Source organism: Oryctolagus cuniculus, chromosome 6 (genome assembly GCF_964237555.1).
Source record: "Oryctolagus cuniculus chromosome 6, mOryCun1.1, whole genome shotgun sequence".
In the NCBI taxonomy this organism is placed as follows: domain Eukaryota; kingdom Metazoa; phylum Chordata; class Mammalia; order Lagomorpha; family Leporidae; genus Oryctolagus; species Oryctolagus cuniculus.
In genome coordinates, this window is record NC_091437.1 from 128,083,143 (window position 1) to 128,105,509 (window position 22,367).

At 40.8% G+C, this 22,367-nt stretch overlaps 1 protein-coding gene across 11 annotated transcripts in view; it reads right to left on the reverse strand.

Moving 5' to 3' along the window:
* Positions 1-1,011: 1,011 nt before the first annotated feature.
* The window catches only part of AZIN1 (antizyme inhibitor 1), a 34,568-nt gene continuing 13,212 nt past the window's right edge, over positions 1,012-22,367 (reverse strand). For 4 of the 11 annotated variants that reach the window (XM_070075033.1, XM_070075035.1, XM_070075036.1 and 1 more), the window contains 10 exons: positions 17,247-17,443; positions 13,736-13,909; positions 13,102-13,274; positions 11,157-11,291; positions 8,119-8,200; positions 7,731-7,805; positions 5,737-5,899; positions 4,682-4,794; positions 4,107-4,321; positions 1,311-3,633 (listed from right to left, as the gene is read on the reverse strand). In XM_070075033.1, the coding sequence (XP_069931134.1) occupies positions 3,522-3,633; positions 4,107-4,321; positions 4,682-4,794; positions 5,737-5,899; positions 7,731-7,805; positions 8,119-8,200; positions 11,157-11,291; positions 13,102-13,274; positions 13,736-13,909; positions 17,247-17,348 (1,344 nt within the window). In that variant the 5' untranslated portion in view covers positions 17,349-17,443 and the 3' untranslated portion in view covers positions 1,311-3,521. 11 annotated transcript variants of the gene reach the window in all.

Consider the following 22,367-nt stretch of genomic DNA (forward strand, 5'->3'; position numbering starts at 1 on the left):
GGCAACCAAAAGTGGGGGAGGGCAGCACTCCTGATCCACAGAGCCAAGATCCTTTCTCCTACAAGGCAGGCCTGGGCAAGGGCCCTCCCACCCCGTACAGGCGTCCTACCCGCTGGCAGCAGTTCAACCCTCTCACCCTGCTGGGTTTCCAGGATGCTGGCTGGCGGCAGGCCCGTCACCCTCAGGCAGAGTACCAATCTGCAAGATCTCAATATAATAGCCCAAGGTCTTAACTAATTTGCCTGGACAGGATCATTTTTTCAGCTGACAAACCGCACTCAAATCCTCCCATTAGCTCTCTACCACTGGGTCACGAAGCTTACCCAGGTAGTTAAGGAGTCCTTCCACTCATGAAAGGTACAAAACAAACAGAAGAAGGGTGGGTGCTGTGAGGCAACTCCTTAAGATGCTGCAGCATGGCCAGTGTGGAGTCCCACTACTCTGCTTCCTGCTAATGCACCTGGAAAAGCAGTGGATGCTGGCCTCTGTCACTTACTTGGCAGGCCCAGGAAGAGTTCCACACTCCTGGCTCTGGCCAGGCCCAGCCCCACGTGTTGCGGCCATTTTGGGAGTGAATCAGCAGATGCAGATCCCTCCTTCTGCCTCTCCACCTTTCAAACAATGAAAAAAATCATTTAAAAAGACAATTTAAGATAAAAACCAGAATATTCAGGGCTGGAAGGAAGTAGGTTAAGATGTCAAAACCTGAATAATGTTAGAAATAAATGGTTTGCTCCAATTTCGCTTGGAAGTTTAAAAACTTCCAATTTCACCGAAGTGAAAAACACAAGACTTAGAATTACAGGGCTCAGAAAATAGGAAACCAATGAAATCTACAGAAGTAAAATGACAAACTTTAGCCATGTGTCCCACCCTCTGCAGATTTTTGCTAAAAACTGAGGGGCAACAAAGTTGTAAGCGCCAACACGCACAAATAAGCCTAACACCATTATTCAGGAAACAGCTCAAATGGACTCTAGGGCCAAAGTTAACCACAGGAAGATGCTACCCATTTATCACAAGATCTTCTGTACTCCTATGCCACCCCCTCTATTGCCAATGCAGCCTCGACTCCATTACCTTACACCACCTTAGAGCTGCTGGTTCTTTCATTTAGTATACATTACTGAACTTTACCAACACCCTCACCATTCCATACCTAGCTCCCAGCACTGCTCTACAACATATTCAATCTACTTGGTAACAAATCCAGGAAGATTCCTAAAGAACACTTGCAAGTTATGTACAAAAAGCAGCTATGTACAATTTCCCCTCTATTTCATGACGCCAAATAAAACATGAGGAATAAAAACATTTTATCTGTGTATTCAGAATCACACACAAGTCACCTTTACAGTTCATTTTACTATATAGAAATCATTTGGGTCGTATATTTTCAGTTAAATCTTGAACTGAGATTACAATATTGTAAAAAAAATTCTTTTTACATTAATTCATGAACTGTTTTAGCATACCAAATTGAAATACAAGGTTCAAACTTCAGATTTATGGCAAACAGTCTTTAAAATACAACACAGACATTTCTTTACGTTACCAAATCATTCCCATGTAATATTTGCAACTCCGAGCTATTTCACGTAAAACAGCTCTCCGACAGACACAGCAAAACTGACACGCCGTGAAGCTCAAGCCTGCAGTCAAGAACTCAAAAGCTGTACCACCTTTTAAAAGGTTTGGCATTTCTGGACCACAACAATGTACATGTAAAGAAGGTAGGGAACAATTCCTCCTCCTTGCTATGATTTATAAAAAGAAAAATGTTGCAATGCAGCTTGGAATTTTGCATAAAACCCCATAAATATTACCCCTTGGAAAAGTCCAAGGGAATTAAATGACAAGGACTTTGGGGTCCTAATTTTATTTTCATTAATAGAACCCATGAAATTCAAATGGGTATAATCAAATCAAAAGTAGTAAGCACCTACTGGTTTGAGATTCAAATTTATTAGAGATTCATGATTAATTTCTTTCCACCTTGAAATCAAGGTGCAAAAACCAGCTGTTAAGTGCATTCCAAACTTCTCCTATGTAGCACAGGTAGAATTTTCTGTCTGTTGGCACCAAAGTGAAGTCACATTTCCTCTTGGGAGACAGAAATTCCACATCCGAACATAGAGTAAGTTAGGAAAAAAATGACCCTTGTTGCTTATTACTATTGTGATTCTGAGATCTAGGATTACTAATATACTAGCAGTGAACAAAGCAAATTCCTGGCAACAACTGTCAGGTTAGTGATGCTAACTCCCTTCCCCTAATCACCATAAAGATTTAGTATAAAAAGAATTAAAAGCAATTACTAAGCTGAACAAATGGGAAATAAGAAAATAAGGGAATAGTACAAACCAAAATCAAAAAAAGCCTAAACTTGCCATGACTGAAATTAGAAAATTGAAGAAAGTAAGTGTGCTTCACCCCACCCCCCACTCTGAATTTAAATATCCGTGCAAAAGAGCGTCAGGTTTCTGGATAGAGGTGTAGCCCTTCTTTAAGTTTTAGTGCTCTGCAGCTTTCTGAAATTTTATCTCCCTTCCCCCACATTTACCCAAGTGTTTAACAGAATCTTCCACTTCAGCCAAAAGATCTGTGATTCCAAGAACTCACTAAGGTACTCTATGTATCCTATCTATACAGAAACACCCACTGATGACAACTGGCTTACTCAAGATTAGCATTTTTGGTGTTAAACTGTTAACATCATGCCTACTACTGCACATCAACTCTCCATAATGAATCTGAGCGTCACAAGGATTTACCAAACACTTTACTTAAATTACTAATTAAATAACTGAAAAAGTTCTGAGCCAAACTAAACTTAAAGTGGGCTATAAAGAAAAATAACCTTCAACAACAGTCCATATACACATCTATTCCAAAACTACCTTTGCTAGCTAGCCCCTTCCCCAAAGTTTTAGCCTGAAAAAACAGTAAAATCTACACAAAATTTTATTGCAATCATACAAGGGTTACATTAGGTCAAATACAACAAATACTATGATGCAATTTTACATTTATTAAACTACAGTTCAAAGCACAAATTTACACATCCTAAATACACTAAACGTATCTAATGAAGTCACACTGGTCGTCTTCCACTGACATCTGATATATCTGGGTGAAAGACATTAACTTTACAAGACTTTTAAACACGAATCCTTAGTATAAAAACTGTGTACTTGTATGTAAACGGTTTAATGGGGAACCCAATTAATGGGCTTCCATCTCCGCTAAGTCATCCATTTTGTTGCATATTTTATTTTAAACGCTTAAGGGGTAGAACAAACTGGTAAGTTTAAATCTGGATACATTATCTAAATCTCCCATTACCCCCAGTGAATTATTGATGAAAACTGATTTCGTCTGGTCCCAATTGGCTATTACTAATCATTTTTGTTTCCAAGATAATTAACAAATAAGATTGTTTGAATTTTCCCCCCACACTGGAATGTAGACCAGACAAGCTTAACCTGCAACTTCAGATCTAAAGAAGCGTTAGTGCCTGTTTAAGCTTCAGTGGGAAAGCTGTCTTCTTGGCTCAGCTGAATGCAAGAAGGCACAAAGAAGAAGTTCTTCATCATTGTGTCTGAAGTAATTCCAGAATCTTGCATCTCATACCTACATAAAAATAAGCAAAAAGTTGAATTTCAGCCCAAAGACCACAGCGATCACATCACAAATGGACAAGGAAATAGGATTATACCTAGTTTTTCCACAACCCTTAAAAAGTTTATATCATTTACCTATTAGTTTAAGTCACATACTTGATACAGGAGTTATTAGCAAATAAAAAAAAATCACCTCACATAACCCGTTTGTTTAAAAGTAAAACCACCCAGCTGCTCCTCTTCCAATCCAGCTCTCTGCTGTGGCCGGGGAAAGCAGCGGAAGATGCCCAAGTGCTTGGGGCCCTGCAGTCAGGAGGGAGACCCAGAAGAAGCTCCTGACTCCTGGCTTCAGCCTGGCCCTGCCCCAGACTTTGAAACCACCTGGGCAGTGAACCAGTAGATGTCCCTCTGTCTCTCTCTCTAAGCTGCCTTTCAAATAAATCAATCTTTAAAAAAACAAACACAAACATAAAAACACCTTACCAATCACTGAATGACATCATGTAATAAACAGCTGGCCTCTGAAAATCATTAAAAGCAGACGGTTCGTGGAAGGAGTCTGCTCCCATGTTATCAAAGATAAGCCAGTCTCCCACATTCAGCTCAGGAAGAAGACAGTTTTCCACAATTAGATCCAGCTCATCACAGGATGGACCCCAAAGGCTGCTTGTAAACAGAGGCTCATCTTCCTTGCATTTCTGTAGGAAGAGAAAAGTGTTGCTCTCTTTAGAGTTAAGTTTTTATTCACTCTCAGATACTGAATTTGTTGGATGGATAAGCATTCTTCACTGTGTCAGACTCAACGTGCCACGGAAGGACAGCGTAGGCCCACGGGCCAGGCTGCTCCTGCTTTAGCCTCAGTGGTACCGCTAACTCCATGTCAGGGCAATGAACTAAAGTGACTCAGCCACAATATGTGAATCCTAAAAAAAAGGTATCTCCCCCCATTGTAGAGCACTTCCAAAAAAATTTGGGGTATACCCTTAGAAAACAAAAACCCAGCAGTTTGGTTTGTAAACTGCCAAACAGGTCTTAGCGTTCTTTGTAATAGAACTTGCCTTGTGAACCTCTGGAATGGCATTTAAGTTCTCAGACAGTTTACTTGCAAAAGAACCATAAACACCATCATTCATATAATACACGAAGGCTGGTTCATCACTTCCGGTTTTTTCTACTGAAATAAAACAGGGAAAGCAAAGATCAATTTATAGTAAACTGCACAATAGTGTAAAAGGCATTATTAAATGGACTGATATATTTAAAACAAATGGATGCAATTTCCACATTTCTCAAACGATTTAACTCCAAAATCAAGACTGATACCTACTACTGACAAACCCTCAAACAAAACAGCCTAAAAAATGGAACACACCGTTCACAAAGGGGACCCATGAACACATGAAAAAGTGCTCTGCATTATCAACTTAGAAGAGAAGAGCAATTTACAACCACAATGAACCACTACCACCACCTACTTACTGGAAACACTTTCATCTTTGAAAACATCTGTTCTCTGACCCAGCAGTTCTGCTTTTAGTGCACAAAAATGAACAAGGACCCCTTGCAGAAACCACCGAGTACAGGATTGAGGCAGGGAAAGGAGAAAATGAGCCCGAAACACCTTGACGCACCAGAAAAAGTATTAGGGACATGTCACACAAGGACTCGAATCTGGGACAGTAAGATAAATTAATAGATTCAATGATCGCTACTTTTTACAAAATGATTTCACGGGCCTTAGATGGCCCATGGGCAGGATGTTCCCCACCAAACTGAAAGACTTTCTTTTTGTAGGCCCTTGGTATGTAAGGAACTATGGGCAGAGTCTTCCTGTGACCCACATAAGGGAAGAGGAAAATAAGACAGATCACAAGGAAATAGTGGCACAAAGGACGAGAAACAATCACCTGATAGTTTAATCACAACATTCGTATCTGCACCATCAGTATACCAAGAGAGCTGGATTCATGAAATATCACAGAATAGGATCCTGGCTATGGCTTTTTGCAAAGTTCCCCGGCTGCCTACAGCTGGCTAAGAAGCACCAGTCCTTTTACCTAAAAACTAAGAGAATGATCCACTAACAGAAACAAAACTGAAATTTAGAACTCACCTCCAGAGGAAAGTTTACCATTTTCAACAACTTTCTTTGCAATGATATTAACTGCAAGTGTGAATGCAGAAGACACATAGTAGCTGCCAGGTTCTGAAATGATCTTAATACCAGATCCTTCAGGAAAGTAGACATCCAACAGAGGGCTGATAACATGATTAACCTATGGATTATAATCCCAGATTACAGTGTCAGTACTGGATAACATAAATCACAATATTAAATAATTAATAATAAAGTTTTCTAGGAAAACCACATAATTCCAATTACACACTATGAAGCTGAGCAATTTTGAAGTTATCTTCAAGTAATTAATTAGGCAGGTTTTCAAGCCAAAGTTTATCTTGTAACTGCCAGGAAGACAATTAAAAAAAATATACACCTAACTCCAATAGCAAATACCTACTGGTTTTGTTTTTTTTTTAAAGTCATTTTTCTATACTTGACTGCTATAAGCAGCAAGATTTTAAATCATGGGGGGTTGACTTTGTGGCACAATGGGTTAAGCCACTGCCCATGATGGTGACATCCCATATAAGCACTGGTTCCTATCAGGGCTAATGTACATGGGGAAAGCCGCAGAAGATGGCCCAAATGCTTGGCTCCCTGCCACCTACATGGAGTTCTAGGTTCCTGCTTCAGCCTGGCCCTGCCCCAGCTGTTTTGGAGAATGAACCCACAGATGGAGGTTTCTGTGTCCCCTACTCTCTTCTCCACCTTCACCACACAACTGTCTTTCAAATAAATAAGTCTTAAAAAAAAAATGAAGTTTCTACATACTATAGAAAACAAAAGGAGGAGGGCAGGAGGAAGGTGAGGAGCTAAGGAATGAAGTCCATCTGAAGAAAATAACTAAAGTTATCAAAGTTGTGGGTTCATTCATGACATCAAGTACAGAAACACATGGGGCCAGCACTGTGGCATAGTGGGTAAAGATGCCACTTGGGGTGCTGATTCAAGTCCCACCTGCTCCACTTCTGATTCAGCTCCCTGTTAATGCACCTGGGAAGGAAGTGGAAGATAGCACAGCTCCCTGCTAATGCACCTGGCAAGGCAGTGGAAGATGGCCCAAGTGCTTGGGGCCCCTGTACCACATGCCTTCCAAATAACTCTGCCTTCCAAATAAATGCTTTAAAATTTTTTTTAATTATAAAAAGTACAGAAAAACAACAGAACTAGAAACTTTTTGTGATGTTACAGGATTCAAAGGATTTTATCAAATTTTTTGAAGCTAACTGTATTTCCTTTCTTTTTTAAAAAAGATTTATTTATTTAAAAGGAAGAGTTAGAGAAGAGAGATCTTCTATCTGCTGGTTCACTCCTCAAATGGCTGCAACAGACTGAAGCCAGGAGCCAGGAGCTTCTTCTAGGTCTCCCACATCAGTCCAGGGGCTCAACCAATTCAGCCATTTTCTGCTGTTTTCCCAGGTGCATCAACAGGGAGTTTGATGAGACGTAAAGCAGCTGGACTTGAACTGGCACCTATATGGGGTTGCCAGAGTTGCAGGTGGCAGCTTAAACTCCAACTAACTACATTTTCTTTCTTCCTTTTTTTTTTTTTTTTTTTTAAAGAGAGATTTTATTTATTTGAAAGACAGAGTTACAGAGAGAGGTAGAGACAGAGAGAGAGGTCTTCTATCTGGCTGGTTCACTCCTTTGATGGCTGGGGAGCTGCGCTGGGGAACTGTGCTGATACAAAGCCAGGAGCCAGGAGCTTCTTCCAGGTCTCCCACACAAGTGCAGGGACCCAAGGACTTGGGCCATCTTCTATTGCTTTCCCAGGCCACAGCAGAGAGCTGGATTGGAAAAGGAGCAGCCAGGACTAGAACCGGCGCCCATGTGGGATGCTAGCGCTTCATGCCAGGGCTTTAACCCACTGCGCCACAGCACCGGCCCCAACTACATTTTCTTATGATTTTAAATGTTATTGCCTTATGCCCTCTATTTAAGTAACAAAGTTATTTTTCAAATTGTCTATGCACTGAGAAAGTTACCTCTTCCAATTGAAACTCAGTTCCTGTGAAGCCTCCACCAATGTCTAACATGTTCATGGTATAGCCAAATTCTCCCTAGAAATGAAAAACACACTTTAAATATCTGTTCTGATCTTTAGTATACCAAATTCTCTTGAGTTTTATTAAAAAAAAAAACACTAATTTTGATGCTATATATATTGTCCTTATGATCTTTTCTGTATTGTCTTATAGTATATTACTATTTCACTCTTTTGCCCATTTACTAAGAATGCATTAAGCCTGGAATGCTTATCTGAAGTGTATATGACATTAAGTGTGATGAGAGAAATTCACACAGGTAGAAAACATCGTCTTAGTCTTAACAAATATTCTGGCTTAAAAATAACAAAATAAACAAAGAACTCACAGCCATGTCAAAAACACATCGTGCATCAGATAGAGCATGGACATATACTTGAGATTCTTTGCAAGCACTTGAAACATGAAATCTGAAATAAAGAAACAGAACAATAAAGCAGCAAGTTTTATAGTCCTGTAAGTCCTTTAACTTATCATTCACTGAATGTACACTGGAAGTATACACATCATCAATTAACCTGATTATCCTCATTCTATAAGCAGAATTTTAATAAGAAATCAAGCTCAATGGAAATTAAGCAGGAAATGCTTATGTGTATGAAGTAACAAGTGCCAATCAAATTGGATCATAAAAGCTCTAAACATTCAATTCATCTAACCAAATACAAAATTGCGTCAATTGTGCCAAAATAAAAATACAAATGAATTCTTTTTAAAGATTTATTTATTTATTTGAAATGCAGAGTTGCAGAGAGGGACAGGCAGAGAGGTCTTCCATCCACTGATTCACTTCCCAAACGGAGGCAATGGTGGAAGCTGGGCTCATCCAAAGCCATTCCGGGTCTTCCATGCGGGGGTGCTAGGACCCAAGGACTTGGACCATCTTCTACTGCTTTCCCAGGGTATAGCAGGGAGCTGGATCGGAAGTGGAGCAGCCTGGTCTTGAACTAGCGCCCATATAGGATGGTGGCAACACAGGTTGTGGCTCTACCTACTACGCCACAGTGTTGACCCCACAAATGAATTGAGTAAGTCATACTTTTTTTAGTGTTACTATTAAAGCTTCCAAACAGAATACTTAAATTTCACTGAAATACGGTTTTATTTCTTGATTACAGCAGTGGTTATACAAATGTTAAAATTCATAAACTGTATTCCTAAAAAGTTGATTTTTCCTTAACTTAAAGAATAAAAGTACACTGAAATTTGAGTTCTCAAACATGCCAACATTACCAACTAGCTGGACAGACATGGAGTCTATTGTTTGGCATATAGCAAGATTCAATTCTTCATTTATAAACATTTCATTAAAAATCACCTATGTCTATACACAAAATGGTACAGAAAGACAAACTATTAACAAGATCACCTTTGTGGTCAGTTAAAAACCAAGACCTTTCACTAAACCAAGACTAGTAACCCAGAAAATCTAGAACTTACTGTTGCTATGTCCTCAATTTGTACTCAAACTACAATAAAATCATTAAACTTCTTCAGGTCTTGGTTATCTCACACTAAAAAAACCCACCGGGGCGGGTGCTGTGGCACAGTAGGTTAAGCCTCCACCTCCACCTCCGCCACCAGCATCCCATATGGGTGTTGGTTCAAGTCCCAGCTGCTCCACATCTGATCCAGCTCCCTGGGAAATGCAGTGGAAGTTGGTCCAAGTGCTGGGGGCCCTGCACCCACATGAGAGACCATTTAGGGAGTGAACCAGTAGATGGCAGAACTCTCTCTCTGTAACTCTACCTCTCAAATAAAACAAATAATAATAATAATAATAATAATAATAATAATAAAAACCCAACAACAACAAAAAGGAGGGATGGGCTCTGCTTCCAGTTCAGCTTCCTGCTAATGCATCCTGGGAGACAGCAAGGTACCTGGGCCCTTGCCATGACACAGGAGACATGGAGAGCTTCAGGGTCCAGGCTTCAAATGCTGCAGGCATTTGGAAAGTGAACCAGTGGATAAACCTTTTAGACAAACAGAAAAAGAGAAGGGGAGTGGGCAAGGGAGAGGAGGAGGACACAAACACATACTAAAGTGCCCTGGGATTATTTACTTATTTTACACATTTGAAAGGGAGAGAAACAGGAAGAGGGAGGAAAAGGGGTGGGGGAGGGAATGAAAAAGAAAGACAGATAGATATCTTCCATTTGCTAGTTCATTTTCTAAGTGCCCACAATAGTGTCAAACCCAGGAGCCCAGAACTCAATCTGGGTTTCCTACATGGGTGGCAGGGACCCATGAGCTAGGCTGGAAACAGAGCCAGGACTCAAACCCCTGCCCTCCAGTCTCGAACCAACGCCGATATGAGATGCTGAAATCACAGGCAGCTGCTTAACCCACTATACCAGCCCCTTGGTATAGCTCTTGGGATACTTGGACATATGTGGCATAGTAGGTTAAGCAGCTGCCTGTGATGCAGGCATCCCATACGGGCATTGGTTCAAATAGTGTTGGCTGCTACACTTCTGATCCAGCTCCCTGTCAATGTGCAGGGGGAAAGCAGCAGCAGATGGCCCAAATGCTTGGGCACCTGCAGCCACACAGGAGATCCAGATGAAGCTCCCAGCTCCTGGCTTTGGCCTAGCCCAGTCCCTGTTGGTATAGCCATTTGGGAAATGAACTATCAGATGGAAGGTAAGACGGCTCTCTCTCCCTCCAACTCTGCCTTCTTTCAAATAAATAATAAACTATGTATATATAAACTGTGTAGTTTACATATAAACTTTATAAATATATAAATATATTTTTATAAATATATAAATAAACTATAAAGCTATACCAAACACCAACTCATCCCTCCATGGGGATTAAAAGGAGGAAAAAGTCTTCACACAGGAAACAAAAACGCAATAATGTAACTTAGAAGTTGAGTATCATTTTGTTTTTTAAAGATTTATTCCAGGTCTCATACATGGATGGCAGGGGCCCAAGCACTTGAGCCATCTTCCGCTGCTTTTCCCAGGCCATTAGCAGGCAGCTGATCAGGAAGCGGAACAGCTGGAACTTGAACCAGTGCTTACATGGGAAGCCAAGGTGGCAGGTGGCAGCTTTACCCACTGTGCCAAGGCCAGCCCCTTGAGTGTCATTTTAACATGCATTAGACTTCTAATCCACTCCACCCAACCCAAAGAAGCTGAATCAATGACACTGCACTAACTTAATCAGGATATTATGGGCTGCTTTGTCTCTAGGAGAGGTACAGTAACAAAGGAGAAAGCATGTTTGTTTTTCTTATATACATTTACAAACCCAGAGAAGTCAAATCTTAAGATTTCATGAAAATAAAGTCTTACACCAATAACCAGCAACATGTTATCACCATAAAACAAAATTAAAAAAAAAAAAAATACTTACTTAACCCCAATTATTTGCACATCTAGTTCCTTAGCACATTCCAACAGATGCCTACAGTTCTTCAGTGAGGTGCCAAACTTCATGTTACCCTCTTCACCTCCAATATAATCTTCTGTTGCAATATGTAGTAAGACCCTAAGAGAAGGGGAAGATGATTGGGGCAGAGTTGGTTTACACCATCATCAGCACATGTGAAGCCTGAAGATTGTAGGAAGTGTGTTGATTATGTTGCCAGTGCTCCAAAATCCAGCGTCGGATGAGTCAAGTGAACCTAATGAAAAACAATCCTGTATAGAGAAAAAACTAGCAATTAGGACCTACAGCATGAAGCTTACAAGGTTGGGAATTTGGAAAAGGCGCAAGTTAAGACTGTTGTAGCAGCAAGAGTCGGTTGGGCCCTGTAATGAAAGACGACATTACTTTCAAATGAAGTCCATCAATCCACCTAGAAAGACTAAATTGAATAGCAATGCCATAATTGTCTTTCAATACAAATATCAGGGCTTTAAATGTCTCCAAAAAGTCCCGAAATTGTCCTTAGCCAAGTCACTCTCACTGCACACTCCCGATGCGCCTCCTATTCATCCCTTGCATCCCAGCAGTTTTCTAAACAAAAAACTTGAGAAGCTTTGAGTTATTTTATGTTTCTCAACTGCAAACTTAGTTTACTGACTGAACTCAATTTGGTATTTCTTTCCAAACTATCACAACCAAGACAGAATTATCAGACTAATTCAATTTTTCTATTATTAGAATTAACCACTAAACCAGAAGTGGTGACCATCCAGCTCCTGGGCCCCCAAAGTCACCTGGTCTAGCTAGTCCTGCCGAGGTGACCGCAGCAGGACTTGAAATTCAGTAAATCTGTGGCAGGCCAATTTTTAAAATGATAAATGTTATGGCCTGCAAATGATGTTAATAAATATCTAAATGGCCCTTAGCAGAAAAAAGGTTCCACACCTCTGCACTAAATGTAATAATACACAAATGTTGTTTGTGAAACTCTTTACCCAAGAAAAGTCCTGATGAATAAGTGACAATCAAAGGGCAAAGCCAGTAAAAGCAAATTATTTTACTTAAGGCAACAGGTCAGTTCTCTCAAGAATGTAGCAGTTTACAATCTAAAAGAGCAAACAGCCCAACCCAAACCTTTCTTCAGAAGATCACAAATAGGAATTTTTTTTTTAAAAAGAAAACCAGGTGTTCTCTACAGTTTGCCCAATAATAATACACTTTCACTCTTATTCTAAAGCCTTAAAATAACATCAGTTCACAATGTAAATTCTGCCCCAAAACTTGCAAAAAGTACCTCTGGATGTACACAGTTGTCAAAAAAGATCGAATTTATGTTAAGAAAAATGTGAAGCTAAAGGAAACCACCTGGAATCTATGAAGGAGGGTCCAAAGACACTTTCATGTAGGTAAACCACTCAAGAAAAGTTGAGTGTTTAAGTAGATTAAAGCCATTACCTATACAGGAGAACAACCGAAAATACAAGGACACATCTAAAGGTTAGTGGAAATGCATATGAACACACACAGGTTCTACGCCCACGTGTGCTCAGTGATTTCCAAGGTGGTAATTCCACCTTATCATGAGATTAGCCTTTCAGCTTTACACATCAAAATTGATTTTTAATTCCATCTCCATAACTTTTCAGAAGTATCCTCATACATCTTACACCCAACTTATCAAATAACTAAGAAGGTTAATGTAGCACAGCTATAGCCACAATTTGATGACCACACCAAAATTTCTCCCTTGAGTTACAGATTTATAAAAATAGGTATCCAATAGAATGTTAATAGCACCCAGGAAGCTTAACTAAGGTGAGTTAATCACATGACACCACTGCCCTACCATATTCCTTCTTTCCAGCCTAAAGAGAAACCCAACCCTTTAAGTAGCAAGACAATATTCTTAAGTATTTAGATTTACACTTACTTAGCATTTTGATGATTACGTGCAATCTTCTTCAATTCAATTTCATTGTCACATGTCATGATATTCACTCCAACTTTTGCAGCATATTTTATCTGAGATGCCTGCTTGCAAGGACTTATGTAAATAATGTTTTCTGGTGGCACACCCAATTCTTGCACTAAAGCCATTTCATTCTGTGAAATAAGATTTTAGACAGTGTCATCTAAAAGTAAAAGTATTACTTTCTAATTTATACTCATTTTTTGGCTAAAAAATTGTCTGAGGTTAAATTAAGATTCTAAAATGTTACAGTTCATATTCTGGTGATGCTCTGTCTTAAAACCTTTAAAAAGAAGTACCAGAGCAATCTGGTAGTTTAGAAATAGCTGCTTTATGCAGTCAGAAGTAGCCCGCTCTACAGCTAGCTCTAGCCTAAGAAAGAAGAACAAATAATTTTTGATTAATAATAAAGAGAAAGCTTCACAAAGGTTCATCACAATAAAAATTTAAATTTCCAACATTAAATTGTAAATTTAAACAATTATTTAAAAACTCCACCCAAAAGTCCAACTTCCTTGCACTGTTCTACTGCTGTGGGTAAATAAAAGTTTAGGTGAATCTTAAAATGCTGTAATAAAACAAAAACAAAACTTACTTTACTGGAACAAGCAAATCCAGTTCCAAGAGCTGCCAAAATCTCAAGTACAGCTGGAGTAGAGTTGCATTTCACTGTATAGAATGGCTTAATCTGAGCCACTACATTCTGCCATTGACTGTGTTTCTTCACAATCTTTCCAAGATCTCCCACAAAAAACGCACTTTTCCCTGTCTGTTATGGTTATGTAAAACAAAAAAACACAAAAACACACACAATCAAAAGATCATGAACATACTCACCAGTATATTTAAGTTTAGAAACCAGATCTAGTGACTATGAAAAGCAGAAACTTGAACATATTTGTTCTTTTTAGACCTTTTTGCTGTTACATACTGCCATATAAAATATTCTCTCCTTGGAGATTAAAAAAAAAAAACCTATCAATTTAAGTGACAAATGCTTCAATTTTACTTCTTGGTAGTTGAGGGAAGGAAAACTTTCTTTCCATGCTTCTCCAAATCTTTTTTTTTTGTAAGATTTATTTATTTGAAAGGCATTGTTACAGAGAGGCAGAGGTGGTGGGATGTACATGTGTGTGTGTGTTATGTGTGTCTTCCATCCGCTGGTTCACCCCCCAGACAGCCACAATGGTCAGAGCTTTGCCTATCCGAAGCCAGGAGCAGGAGCTTCTTCTGGGTCTCTTACGTGGGTGCAGGAGCCAAAGGACTTGGGCCATCTTCCACTGCTTTCCCAGGCCACAGCAGAGAGCTGGATCAGAAGTGGAGCAGCTAGGACTAGAACCAGTGCCCATATAGAATGCCGGCACTGCAGGCGGTGGCCCAACTGGCTACACCACAGCACCAGCCCTGTCTCCAATTGCTTTAAAACAGTGGAAGTTTGGTGCACTGGTTCAGACATTCCTTGAGATGCTCACATCACTTACTGGAATTTCTGGCCCTGAGTCCTTCGTGGGCTTTCTGATAATGTGCACCCTGTGAGGGAGCAGTGATGGCTCCGTGTAGATTCCTGCCCACTACATGGGTGACCTGGATGCAGCTGACCCTGGCTTCAGCCTAGCCCACCCTGGTTGCTGTGGGCATCTGGAAAGTGATCCAGCAGGTAGAAGATCTGTTTCAAAAGTTTTTTAAAAGTTAAATTATAGGTGGCTGGCACTGTGGTGTAGTGGTTTAAGCCTCCGCCTATGATGCCAGCATCCCATATAGGTATAGGTTTGAGTCCCAGCTGCTCTACTTCCAATCCAGCTCCCTGCTAATACACCTGGAAAAGCAACAGAGGATGGACCAAGTTCCTGGGCCCCTGTACCCACACGGGAGACCTGGAAGAAGCTCCTGGCTTCAGCCTGGCCCAGCTCTGGCCATTGTGGCATCTGGGGAGTAAAGTGATGGATGGAAGATTTCTCTCCTTTTCTCTCCATAACTCTACCTTCCAAATAAAGCTTTAAAAAAAAAGTTTGATTATAAAAAACATAAAACACAGCTGGTAGCTCAGCATCTAATTTTCTAATACAGTGAGAACCAGGAATGTTAAGCAAAACTAAATACAGCTCCATTAAAATTACACCTTGTGGGCTAACACTGTGGTGCAGCAGTCTAAGCTGCTGGCATCCCATACTGGAGCTCCAGCTGCTTCTGATCCAGCTCCTCGTTAATGCACCTGGGAGAGCAGCAGAGGATGACCCAAGTGCTTGAGCCCATCACGCACATGGGAGGCCAGTGGATGGAAGATCAATTGATCGCGCCCTGCCGGCCCACCCCCCCTCACTCAAATAAATAACAGAATCATGTTAGTCAGGGAGCAGTTACTGGAAAACCTTTTTTTTTTTTTTTTTTTTTTTTTTTGACAGGCAGAGTGGACAGTGAGAGAGAGAGAGACAGAGAGAAAGGTCTTCCTTTGCTGTTGGTTCACCCTCCAATGGCTGCCATGGCCAGCCCGCTGCGGCCGGCGCACCGTGCTGATCCAATGGCAGGAGCCAGGTACTTATCCTGGTCTCCCATGGGGTGCAGGACCCAAGCACTTGGGCCATCCTCCACTGCACTCCCTGGCCACAGCAGAGAGCTGGACTGGAAGAGGGGCAACTGGGACAGAATCCGGCACCCCGACCGGGACTAGAACCCGGTGTGCTGGCACCGCAAGGCAGAGGATTAGCCTAGTGAGCCGCGGCGCCGGCCATGAAAACCATTCTTTAAGGAGGTAAACTGGTTGGTTTGTTCATTGAAATGGACATTACTAGAATACACTGCTCAGTTGATAAGCGATATGGTAAGTCTGGAACAGCTGTGATCAAGTTACCCACTGTCACAGACATGTCATTCACAATATTCTAAGGGCACCACAAAAAGAACAAGGATAAAAAAAGGTAGGGGCAGGTTCAGTTTCCTTTCTTAGGCACAATAGGAGTTGAAAATGCAAAGCTTGTAGGTCAGTTAGGAGGTCACTTGGATGATCTGAGCAAAGGCAAACTGAATTAATAAAACAGAACTACAGAAGACAATAAAGGATGGTAGGGAGGAAAGACCAAAGCCAATGGGCAGAAAGGCCCACTCAGAAACAAGACGAAGTAGCATCTTGGAGCCACATAATACAATGAGGCTATCAGAAAACAGAACAGAGGACTCCAAATAAATGCTACTAATTGTGGGATAATTTAGGCTGTGGGACAAGAATGGATAAGAGAAATATTTCAAAGAATTTACCTGAAGCAGGAAACTATTGCAAAAGCAAGAAAAGGATAGGTGACTAAGAAAAGGTTACCAAAATCTAACCAGGAACTTCCTGTCGATGGCTTGGCAGAAATCGGTTGAATAGTGTCAACAAGTGTCACAATTTTTTTTTTTTTCCCCAAGAAGCTTAATGGCAAAGTAGGAGAGATATAAAGGGACTTTTCCAGAGTGAACAAAAAACTTGAGTCCATCTATATGTATGTCGACAGAAGGGCCAGAGGAAAATGGAGACTTTTTGGGGTTATCCTATTACTGGACACCAGTAACACAACAATGATTCTTCAACAAATTTGGGAATATGAGAAATTAGCTCCAACAAGTCAATAAATTATATAACTAAGTCTAAAATGAAAATAAATCACCTACTTAAGTAGCAGGGAGCGTGATTTTGCTGAAGTTGACTCCTGGGGTGGTAGAGAGGTAGTAAGCACTTAGAATAAATTATCAGTCAAAATCCACAACCAAGATTACATTAAAATCCATGGAATAAAGTCAAGAAACCTAAATGTGGGCCATGTATCAATTAGAAAGTTTTCTGGCAATTATGTCAAGAAAATAAATAGGACACACAAGAGCCAGGCACTAAAAGGCATAGAAGAGAAAGGGCCACCAAGAAGTTTCTGTTTTTTTAATGGAATGAATTGAAATAAAAAACAAATCACACTGATCAAAGAGAACAAAAGTGGAGGTGTGCTTCCAGTCAAGCTGGAAAACAACTGAATCAAGCAATTTTATCAGATTCACACATTAGAAATTAATAAAGCACCGATGTATTCAAATGTGGAATATATTAACAATGTATTTGAGGAATGTGAGATGGCACTTACCAGGGTATGTTCATATACATAGTTATCAATAACATTTCCAAGGTTTGTTCCTTCATCCAACAGGCCGACGGAGTAGTTTGCATCGTCAATAAATCCTTTCATCTCAGCCGTATTCCACAAAGCCGAAAGTCATAAACCAGGAAAAACAAGAGACGGGCCACCAAGCCTATGTCTGGGTCCTTAGAATATGCAACAAACTGTCAAAACAGAAATTGCATCAAAGTTGGTATTACTTCAATAGTTATGAAAGCCTATGCCACGTGCCCAATTTAGTGAGGAATTTACATAATCAGGTAACACTCAGAAACAATGCCCACTGAAAAGTAAATGCAACTATAAAAGTAAATCTCTAAAAAAAACAAGCCCAGTACAATTTGTTATTTAAAAATTTCTATTTTCATCTTATCTAAAAGACAGAGAGATCAACTGGTTCCCTCCCCCAAAATACCTCCAACAGAGCTGGGAAAGACAGATGCGGAGGAGCCTGGAACTTAATCCTGAGCTCCCACGTGGGTGGCAGGGACTCCGGTATTTAAGCCATCACCTGCTGCCTTCCAGAGTGTGCATAAGCAGGAAGCTCAACTGGAGGTAGAGTAAACGGAACTCAACCTAGGCACTCCAATAGGGGGCGCCGGCATCCCAGGCAGTGACTTCGTGGCTGTGAGGAACATCAGTCCCTCAGTATTGCTTCTTCAGAGGGTAATTCACATATGTGCACAATTTATCATAAGCCATGGTCAACCTAGGTACCCAGTGTTGCAGACCCAGGCTACATTAGTATCTTGTGTTATGCTTTTGTAACATAAAATTTTACTCATTTTAACTAACCAGCTTGAGGCAGGCATCTGACAGGATGGATTAAGAAGCCACTTGAAAAGTCTGGGATGCAGACTTTTCAGCAGGTGATGGCTCAAGGATTTGGGTCAATGCCACTCACATGGAAGACTGGGGCTGAGTTCTGGACACCTGGCTTTGTTACTGTTGCAGGCATTTCAGGAGTGAACCAACAAATAGATCTTTTCCTCTCTCACAGCCTTTCAAATAAATTTTAGAAAATATAGACAACTATTTGCAGCCAAGAAATTATTAAAATTCTAGTCTGACTTCAATACACTGCATCCATAACACATAACTGCAGGATAAATGTTAAGATAAAAATGTCATCAAAATCAGTAACAAGGTATAAGCCAGTTATTAAGAATTGATTAAAAAAAAAAGCTTCATTCAGACTTAACCCTATCCCTCTCCAATCAGTCAATCAGCTGATCAATCAACCAAATAAACCTCTCCTCCTCCTCCCCCAGTTCACCTCTTCTCTGTAGCAGCATACACTGACATAATATTGGTTTGTTGTCTCACTGTCTGGTACCGCTTTCAGACTGCCACATTAATAACAGGCCTACACCGGCTGTCTCAGCAACCCGTCGTATAAAACCTCAGTCTTTTCCTGCCTGTGTCCTTGATTCCTCCCACCTACCCCCCTCCCCAGGCCCCATGCTAGAAGTCGAGTAAGGTGATGGTTCCTTTCCTGGAAGTGTATCCCGATTCAATGGTTCCCAAAATATTCCAAAACAACTCCTCAATAAGATATACTTTTAGTCAAATTTCATGAGATACAATAATACTTAGCTTTATTTTTAACACTAACAGTTTTATATTCCAAGAACCTGACTACATTTAGTCCAACTGTCCAATCTCTTTCATGCTGTGGTAGACATGAAAAGCTGAGGAATTACTTTTGTTTTACCAAAGGAGTAAATTTACGCTTATCTGCATAAAATCTAGTACTTAGCAGTAAACCACAACCTGGGCATTCTACAGGCCGCTACACCACAAATGATTAAATCTGCCCTGGGTAAGGATGTGTGTTTTAAGCAACTCCAGCTAGAAAATGAATCTCAGGGAAACATTCAAGCAATCACTAACGGCAATAGAAAGGGGCCACTCATTCAGAAAGATACATGTCAAGGTAAATAAAGAGTAAAGTATGAATTTCTTGATTAGTACCGCTGGTTTTTGTTGTTGTTTAACAGGTAGCTTTCATCTATTCTACTAATGGGAAAAAATTAATCAAGATTTTTAGACAAAAAATTCACCTTAAAGTGCTAAAAATTTCCTTTATCCTATTATTTCGGTTCTTGAATCTCTAAGCATATTCTACTGTATGGAAGTAGGAGGACACTTAATACTTGAATTGAATTAAAATTTTTTGTCAGGTGCAAGATGTTTGAAGCCCATGAAAACTGTTTTTCATGAACTTTTAAGAATTCTCGGCTGGCGCCGTGGCTCAATAGGCTAATCCTCCGCCTTGCGGCACAGGCACACCGGGTTCTAGTCCCGGTTGCCCCTCTTCCAGGCCAGCTCTCTGCTATGGCCCGGGAGTGCAGTGGAGGATGGCCCAAGTGCTTAGGCCCTACACCCCATGGGAGACCAGGAGAAGCACCTGGCTCCTGCCTTTGGATCAGTGCGGTGCGCCGGCCACAGCGGCCACTGGAGGGTGAACCAACGGCAAAAGAAAGACCTTTCTCTCTGTCTCTCTCTCTCACTGTCCACTCTGCCTGTCCAAAAAAAAAAAAAAAAAAAAAAGGGCCGGCGCCGCGGCTCACTAGGCTAATCCTCCGCCTTGCGGCGCCGGCACACCGGGTTCTAGTCCCAGTCGGGGCGCCGGATTCTGTCCCGGTTGCCCCTCTTCCAGGCCAGCTCTCTGCTGTGGCCCGGGAATGCAGTGGAGGATGGCCCAGGTGCTTGGGCCCTGCACCCCATGGGAGACCAGGAAAAGCACCTGGCTCCTGGCTCCTGCCATCGGATCAGCGCGGTGCACCGGCCGCAGCGCGCCAGCCGCGGCAGCCATTGGAGGGTGAACCAACGGCAAAGGAAGACCTTTCTCTCTGTCTCTCTCTCTCACTGTCCACTCTGCCTGTCAAAAAAATAAATAAATAAATAAATAAAAAGAATTCTCATTTGTATGGATTTAAAAATGTTTTGCACCAAAATATTTATCTTTTAATTCCATCTTTAACAAACTCTGATGTACCCTCTCAGTGGTGAACACTTGATCAATTATGGACCACCACAGGCAACTAACTGCTGCCACGTGCTGAAAACCTCAACCAGGACAAGATCAACCTCCGTGTCCTAGAGCCGCAGTACTTACAAGACTGGTCACTTTCCTCTAACATTCAGATCCTCACGCACTGGATCTAGTCTTACCTGCTGACTGTCACATCCTTGACAGCTTTTCTGGAGTAATAAATCACAGGAACAGAGGGGTTTTTTTCCACCTATTTCAAGAACATTATCTAGTAGATTCAACCTCTCATTGCCTGCTAAACTGGCTGACATAGCATGTTTATAGCAGTATGCCAGGCATTGCTCTTTATTCAGTATTCTCTTAACCATCAAAACTACAATAACGGTACTATCCCCATTCTACACATGAAGACACTGAGGCACAAGTAAGTAAATAGGCTACCTCTGGAGATGCTGGTGATCAAACTGTTTAGCCTTTCTACTTTTTTTAAGATTTTACTTAATTGAATGGCAAAGTGACAAAGAGAGAGAGACAGAGATTTTCTTTCTGCTGGTTCACTCCCCAAATGGCCAAAATGGCCAGGGCTAGGCCAGGCTGAAGCCAGGAGCCAGGAGCTTCATCTGGGTCTTCCACATGGGTGCAGGAGCCCAAGCATCATGGGCCATCCTCTGCTGCTTTCTTAGGCACGTCAGCAGGGAGCTGGATGGAAAGTGGAGCAGCCAGGACTTGAACCAGCATCCATACGGTATGCTGGCAGCTCAACCCTTTATGCCACAGCACTGGCCCCTCTACTTTGCTTTCTATGACTCTATTACTCTTATTCTTTGTATGGTTTTAGATTTGGAGATCCTAAAACTTGAAACTATTTCTTTTCTCATCCACCTTATTTATCAACAGTTTACATGCAATAACATGCATCCATTCTGACAAACATCTACAACTGTATTATCATAATTACCATAAAGGTATGTTCTCCATGTGCTTTTTGTAGTAAATCTGACTCCACCCCACACAACCAAGGCAACCAGAAAACTGCTTCCTGTCACTGTAAACTAGACTTTTCTGCAAGGGCAATAATTTGAAATGTGAATTGAAAGTCAAAAAAAAGTTGGCAAATAATGGCATCAAAATGAATGAAAATATACTATCAATGTGAGTAAAAAATTGGAAAGCCAAGTCCTGCTCTAAATATATATTGTTTATGAAGTGACTTTTCATCTCTGAAATGGAATGGTCACTTTAGAAGTAGTGCAGGTGGTTAACCAAACTGACAAAAAAAAAAAGGATTCTGCTGTTAAGAAAGTTCTTTTTGTACCAGCAGTTTAACAAAACGCATGAAGGCACGCCCAAAAGCATTAAAAAGATGCAGCACATGCAATGTTATTTGATTTCCTTAATTTTACCAAGAACAAGGGGGAAATAATTACATACTTCCTGAAGGCTTTGGGATTCCCAGAAATTCTTGGCCCAGAGTGGGGTCTTAGAAACAGAATTAGAAGTGGTGGTAAGGAACTCCCAGAACTGTTGAAAACAGAGGCCCATCTTTCACATTCCTAAGGAGTGCATAGCTTTGATATGCAAGTCATCCACATGTAAATTCAATGCTCAACTATCAGTTACTATAAACCCAAGCTAGATCCAGGAAAAACTAACCCCTTAGAACAATCTGCAAAATATAAATACTTTCAAGGATACAGGTTTTCTAATACAATTTGGGCAATACAGTCTTTGTTCAAACCTAGTGTCATTTGGAAGTTCAAAATTTCCAATAACTGGAAGAAAAGTCGGTAAGGCTGGGCTGATCTTAAGTCTTCCTACCTTCAATACCGCTAATTCAAAGGAGTGCCATACCTCCTTGAGTCTTTCTTAATATGCTGGCAAAAACACTTTACAGCACTCTGATAACAAAAAAGGGTTTGTGTTCTAACATTTTTGCTTCATTTAAAGCACTAAGAAACATTTAGCTAGAGCATTTTTAAGAAACACTAACGGTAACTGGCAAATTATGTGTTAAGCCGAAAATCTGAGACATGGCATGTTCCAAGGAGCCAGCATGAAAGCTAAGTGCATATGTCGGGAGTGGGCACAGT